Source organism: Entamoeba invadens, assembly GCF_000330505.1.
Source record: "Entamoeba invadens IP1 unplaced genomic scaffold scaff_1105074725223, whole genome shotgun sequence".
Taxonomy (NCBI): domain Eukaryota; phylum Evosea; order Mastigamoebida; family Endamoebidae; genus Entamoeba; species Entamoeba invadens.
This window is the reverse complement of record NW_004440453.1, coordinates 105,554-113,068: the sequence shown is the minus strand read 5'-3', so window position 1 is coordinate 113,068 and position 7,515 is coordinate 105,554. Positions and strand designations below refer to the sequence as shown.

General features: G+C 29.2%; 2 protein-coding genes across 2 annotated transcripts; one reads left to right on the top strand and one right to left on the bottom strand.

Moving 5' to 3' along the window:
* Window positions 1-1,098: 1,098 nt before the first annotated feature.
* EIN_451770 (hypothetical protein) lies at window positions 1,099-3,240 on the top strand (the record flags this gene model as incomplete). The annotated part of the gene is made up of 1 exon (XM_004258259.1): window positions 1,099-3,240. One exon carries the CDS (start codon window positions 1,099-1,101, stop codon window positions 3,238-3,240), a length of 2,142 nt encoding a protein of 713 aa, XP_004258307.1.
* Window positions 3,241-6,708: 3,468 nt separating this feature from the next.
* On the bottom strand, window positions 6,709-7,245 carry EIN_451760 (hypothetical protein; the record flags this gene model as incomplete). The annotated part of the gene is made up of 1 exon (XM_004258258.1): window positions 6,709-7,245. One exon carries the CDS (start codon window positions 7,243-7,245, stop codon window positions 6,709-6,711), a length of 537 nt encoding a protein of 178 aa, XP_004258306.1.
* Between the last annotated feature and the right edge of the window lie 270 nt (window positions 7,246-7,515).

The following is a 7,515-nucleotide window of genomic DNA, read 5'->3' as shown; positions in this document are numbered from 1 at the left end:
CAATGGAAATACAATTGCGCAAAAATACGTTATTGACACAAATGATGTCAACAAAATTGCGTTGGACGGCGTTTACTGGGGCGTGAGTTTCTCACTTTGGCTGGTGTCCAAAACAATAAAAATAAAGTGGGCTGTCATGGAAAATCGTTTTAAAACGGCCACACTCTTACGATGCTCATTGTTTTTCACGACTGCTGATCGAATAATTCAAACAATTTTTATATCAATTTAGTTATTAAATTATATTAAATAGCAAATGTTTTTTTCTATTCAACTGCTATGAACATGATATTTATCACAGCGTATGAAATATAATAAACACAAATAATATTCTTTATTAAAAATAATAATTTATTGTAAATTATTTGTGGTTATATTTGACTAACAATAATAAAATTGAAATCATTCGTTTTTTCAAACACATTTTGTGTTATTTTTATCAATTTTTGGAAAAATCCAAAAAATGTTTAAATTATAAAATAACTATATATTATAACAGGTTCCTTGCATAAGGTAAAGTTTCACATAAGGTAAAATGACCATACTGTAATTGGTTTTCTTCAAATTTCGTAAATACTCAATCTGTAAAACTTTGCCTTTTGCCACATTATTGAGTAAATAAAGACTGATTTTTTTTTAAAAAAACTATTACGAAAAGTTTTTTGAATTGTTGCCATATTATGGCGAAATGCCGTTTTTTTAATTTAAATTTATGAATTTGTTGATATACAGATGTGAGAAGTATGTCAACGAGCACCAAAATTTCGTTTTATTATTTAAATACTATTTGAATAATAATAATCAAATTTTCTTATTTATTTTATAAACATGGTCAAAATATAACATTTCATATTTAGTTTTTACAATAGTATAATAATTATTAATTATTAGTTGAAACCAAAGTCCTGATCAAAACCTGAGTTCCACATCTGTAAGCTTCAAATTTTTGTATTTTTTAAAAACTTCATTTATGATAAAAATATTCTATTATCAAATATTATTATTGTTGTTTTAAGTGTTAATTTAAAAAAACTAATTATTGTTTTGGTTCAAATTACTTTTTACGATTCCAATCTAATCTCAAATATACAATTAAAAATGTTTATTTATTTGTTTTTAACACTTTTTGTGCTTAAAACCCAATCTTATGAATGCGACTGTCAACCAATCGGAATTGATCAATCTTTAGGTTTTTGTTCAAATGGAAATTTTAATTGTAATCAGTTCAATTCGTCAACTTATTCTTTGTGTTTAAATAAAGATTTTCGATTTACTGAACTGACAATATTTGGTTCACTTCTAATTTCATCCCCAAATGTTATTACAATCAATTCCAGAGCTTGGGTTGATGCTTTTCAACTATTTTATATCAGCAAAGACACCACTGTTGTTCTAAATGGATCATTTCACTCGGAACATAATTTTACTGTCGAAGATAATTCGACAATAAAAGTTTTTGGTTCTTTTTCAATTAGTGGAGAATTGTTGATTGAAAACCCACAACTTGATAAGCCCCCAATTGTGTTATGGAAATCTGATTGGCTTCACTTGTACACAAATACCACTGATAAAAATTTTTATATAACAAATCCCACTGGAAATTCAAAGTGTTTTGACGTGTTTTCAATGAACAATTCTAATTGTTTTAACTTTGACAATGATGACTCTCATTTACATACAACAGACTTCCCTTATAATTTTACTGATGGAACTGCATTTCTTTTATCAAAAAATAGACTGTTGAGATTTTGTCCAAAAAATACAACACTCGAAAGAACCGTGGTGTGTACTTTAAATCAAAGTGTATATCAAACAAGTTACAATGGAAATAAAAATTATCCGTTTGAATATCCACACTGCCCATGTGACGACGAAGACACAAATTGCTATTTAAATTTGAATCAAAACGTTTCAATTGTCGATTTTCAAAACGTACAAATGCTAAATACAATTTTTGTGATTGATAAAAATGTTGACATTCATAATGCAAATAATATCAAAGAAATTCAAATCAAAGACGATGTCCGTGTTAATATTACATCGCTGTTTAATTATTTCAGTACCAACTTTTCATTTGGAACATTAACTGTAACAGACACAAATACACAAAATTCATATTCTTTTAATTACAATTCGACAACACACACATTGACAGTAGCTCCAAAATTGATTTTTGATATTGAAATATTCAGTCAAATTACAGAAATAAAAATTGATGTGGAAGTAACTATCGAAAATATTTTAATAAGTGGAAAATGCTTTGTATTCTTTGGAGAAAATGTGACAGAAGTACATTATTTATCATTCACCCAATCATTTAATGCGAGTGATGTCGGTGTGTTGTATTTTGAGAAAGATAAAACTTACAATTTAATTAGTCCGGATTGTATTCTGATGAAAAGATCATTTTCAAGTACAATTTGTTTAAAATGTAATACAAACACAAAACTTGGAAATGGAAAGTGTGTTGGTCTATCACAAAATTGCAAAACAATCAACTCGGAAAATTATTGTGTCGAATGTCAATATGGTTATTATTTGAATGCCAATAATGATTGTATACAATCTAATAACAATTGTCAAGTTGGTAATGAAAACGTGTGTATTAAATGTGTAAGTAATTATATTATTGATAATGGACAATGCACAAAAAACAAAGACTGTAAAGCAACGAACGGGATTAATTGTATTAAATGTTATAAAGGAGAACTCAACGCCAATTGTGGTTCATGCAGTGATGTCAATTGTATGACATGTGAAAACAACAGGTGTATTGTATGTAATGATGGCTATTATCTTGGAGATGATGGAATGTGCCAGTTAACAATCGACACATCGATTTATGTATACAACGACATTATTTACTGTAAAGATGGGTATTACATAGATAACTCTGAGTGCAAAAGTTGCTCAACAAATAATGCGAATTGGATGAAATGTGATGTTGAGAAGCCAATCAAATGTTCAAATGATTTTGAAATCACAGAGAGTGGTAGTTGTGAATCGATAACTTGCAAAAACAATGAAAAGATAGAACAGAATGGGAGGTGTTCTGTAACACAAAATAAGTGTGCGTTTACACTAAATAATAAATGTGTTGAATGTACTGATAATTACACGATAGACGATAATGGAAATTGCATACAAAACAATGGAGAAATTGAACAATCCAATTGGTCATTTTTTCAGCATTTTCGGCTCCCCAAAATGCACCCATATTTATTTCGAATTGTTTTGTGAGTAATCTTCTATACAAAGACATTGTGCTTTCATCATTAAATTTCATTGTATCACCAATAAAATAATAGCCATAACAATTTGACGCAATTTCTTTCAATTCGTTTCTTGTTGCTTTACCGACAGACGCCATTTTCCTTTGAATGGTCTTACCAGAAATATTAATATTCAGTACATTTTCTTAAACATTACAACACATTTATACAGTCTTATCAGACTCAACATTAAAGTGCATTGATTACAACTCAAATTTATTGCAGAAAACGATTAATAGATATACGATATTTTTCATAAAGTTTTGCAGCTGTAACGATTTTTGAAAAAATAGCCAACTTTCCCCAAACAAAAGTTGAACTTTTTTATTTATACCATTTGACATGTATAAGGGGGAGACGGATAATTAGCCTCAGTGAAAACTGGCCACGGGGAAAACTGGCTACATAATAAATTAAAAGTCAAATAACAAAACAACTTTATTTTCATTTGTTTTTTATAGAAATGTGATAAAGTAGTTGTAAATCCCTTGAAGATTTTGGTAGATCTTTCATTCGAACCAAGTGTAAAACATAATTCTATTATTTTTTTATTTTGTTTGTTTAAATAACCCTGGTTCACTTTGTTTTTGCACACTTTTTGGAACAGTTTTGAAAATTTAAGACTTGAGATATTTTTGAAATTAATTTTTACCCAATCAGAGAAAAGTCATTTTAGAATAAATTTTTGTTATTTTTCGTTTTTTTAATGCGAAATTTTTTATTTTTCTTGTCTCGGAGAAGCATGACGGGTAAAAATGAATATATTATAAATAAAAAAATAAATTTAAAAGATAAAAAAAAGTTGATTTGTTGAGTCAATAAGAAAAAATTGACGATATAACTCAAAAGTATGAATTTTATATGTAAAAACCATTTCGATATTGAACTTTATTTGTTCTTGTTCTTTATTTTTCTATAGATATAGAAAAACAGTTTTGTAAAACAAATGTCAAATAAACTTAAAAGGTCTGTTTAACAGAAATAAAAAGATTTAATGTAATAGAAAAGGAGAAGCATCAGTTACCACAAAGCAAATACACGACACCATAAGAAAAATACAAGATCTTGGTGTAAAAAAGCCGAAGAGATAAAAGTAGCAAGAGCCGCCGTTACAAAAGAACATATAGTTATGTATCTTGCAGAACTTAAACATGCAGTCAATGGTAAATATGCTTCAATTGTTTATAATTTAGATGAGGTCGGTTTTGACCTTTACGTGGACACTCTTGCGAAATCGGTGTGCTTTTCTAATGTTGTTAAAGAAGAAGTGTACACCCCAATTCTGAGTCGAGGTGACACTATAACTTTGCTTGGTTGTATTAGAGCAGACGGAACAAAACTCAAGCCTTTAATTATAATTAGTCGAGTAACATTATAGCTTAATGTATTGGCTAAATTACACGATCTGGCTATCATAAAAACTCAAGAACGTGGATTTATGAATTTGCCGTTGAACACATCAAAAAGAACGGAATTGATGTTATATATTTAAAACCACATACCTCCCACCTTTGTAAACCATTGGATCTGTTTTTTTTGCTGCGGTCAAAAGCCATCTTAGTCGTAATGAACTTCTGAAAATGGAATTTACAAAGTACATGTCAGAGAATTGTGTCACCTCTGATAAAATATTCAATGATTTAGTCAATATCAAAATACAGTTTGCAGAGTCCACAGTTGAAAGAAGAATTTTATACATATATGATTCCTAGAAAGCGAAAGACCGTCCAGAACTTATTCAAAACGCGTTTAAAAAAGCTGGAATAGCTTTACTGCCTATCATTGACGAACTTAAAGATGAAAACACTCCAGATGCAGCCAGAGATTATTGCGTATGTGTTGTTGGAGTTCGATATTCACGTTGTATGCGTCACTTTCTATATGGAAAAGAGATGCCATAAGAGTATTTTTATAATACTTCTCTTCCATCATAGCAGCCGCCAACAATCTGTGGTCGCCTTGAATTTGTGTGAATCCATAGTACTGCAGTGGGACACTTAAGGAAGTCCATGCGTCGCTGCTTTCTTCTTAAATCGAATAGTCTGGCTTAATAATATTCTTCCAATCTCAAAACAACAAGAAATTCACCAATTTCTAATTCGTTGTTTGACTGTTTTGTCTTTAATTAATCCAGTTGTTTGTGTCATTTGTGTGTAGTAGTAAAAATACAAAACAACACCGACGGAATCACGCCGTGGTTCAACAAACCCCACATATGTCCTATCTTACCAATGTACGTCATTGCGAAAAATTCACCGTCTCGAAGCTCCGTTTTTGCAAGCCAGTTCAAGAACTTTTCTGTAACTACAAAACTCCATTTTCGTATGACAGAACATCAATTTTATTAGTATAAACATTTCAAACGTTTATTACATTTAACAATAAATATTATATTTTATTATAATTTAAAACAAGCTAGATTGTTTTATTGACTTGTTTTTTATAGTACTTTTATATTATATTCTTGACAACAATATTATAAAATTAATAATTATAAAAATGATTGTTAATTAAAATTAATTTAATTATGATCTATATTAAAACACACCAACAAACAAACTGACTGACAGTTCTCATCAAATTAATTACTTATAAATATGGTAAATATATTATTCAATAATAGCTTTGATAAAATTTACAAAAAGATCAACAATAGAATGAAGATAATTGAGGTTGTTTTGTTTCAAATACTCTGTTTTATTAAAAAGAGGAAGGTGACATTAATACAATACGAAAAGATTTGATTAATGCTTTGAAAAAAGTCATATCAAATGAAAATCAATTTGCTCCTTGCATGAAAAAACCCATAATTCTATTATACGATGAAACTTCTGATATCACCAAATCCAAATATACCGAATGTATAACACAACTATCATTGAATACTTCGAAACTGGAAATAGGAGAAACTTTTTCAAAATTTGAAGTATTAAGAAGTGATGAAAATACGATGACATATCAATGCACCTTTTCATATTTACCGAGAGGAAAATAAAATTGCACATTACTTTTAAAAGATAAACAAGTTGAATATCTTTTTGGGAAGGAAAAATGACTGGCAAAATTAAAGTAAAAGAAATTTATGTGAATGACATCAACTAGTTTTGTTTTCTACTTGAGAAGCTTGGACTTGATATTAGAGAGAGAAATGATTTTATAGTGTACTGGTTAAAAGAATTAATTAAATATAAAAAGATAGGCGTACTTTTAATCAATGAAGAATATGAAAAAGCAGCGAAACTCGAGGTAAGTGGATTTGACAAGCAATTACGTGTAGTTATTGGTCTTTTTGAAGCTGATGGAAAAGATGTAGATGGAGTTGATACCATTACAAAGTTGAAAGGCCGACTGGAAAATATATTGTTGAATGGGGCGCTTTTGTTATCAAAATTGATTAATTTTTTATTGTTAATTTGTAAATTAAAAAAATAAAGAATCACTTCATTTTTTTACTTTCGTCATCTTCCTTATCTTCTCTTTTTGGTGATGTAGTTGGATGTTCTTTTTCTATTTTTCTTGATTTACTTGTGTCTGTGGTTCCAGAACTTTCCCCACTTTCTTCTCTTCTTCTTTTAAGAGGATGAGGTCGACTTTTTGAAAGAGGCTCCTTTCCTTTTCTAGAAGTTGTTTTAGGGGGTTCTGGTATTGTTTGCGTTGGGATTTGTTGTGGTTGTTGTGTTGTAATTTGTGTTTTTTGTTGAACTGTTTTACTTGTATCCATATTCTTTGTAACAACACCCGAAGTACTTGGCTTTTCAGTACTGTCTCTTTCAATATCAATTCCTTTTAAAATGTCGTGAACTGTTATTCCATATGGAGTTTTGAAAGTCGGAGCTTCTGGTTTTTTTAAAGGTAAAGGTGCATGTGTTGTATCCAAAAACAAATGCTTAAGTTGTTTATACAATTGACCACTTTCATCACTTACAACAATTAATTTACCAATAAGTTCATCTAGTCTTGATCTCACTTTCATATAAAGTCCATCTTTAACAAATCCAAATTGTTTGGCGAAGTTATAAATCAGAGTCGTTTTCAGTTGATAAAAATCTATTCTAAGCAAAAAATTACTTTTCATTTGCATTTTAATATTTTCATCAGCATTTGTCTTCATTAACTTTTTGATATTTTCTTTTATGTGAAAAATGAAGTATCCATACCCTTGGTCTATCTGGTGTAAATTATAACATAAATCAAGATATTTGAGAAAAGAAACAAAATCACTTTTTGTTGCTGTTTTTGAATC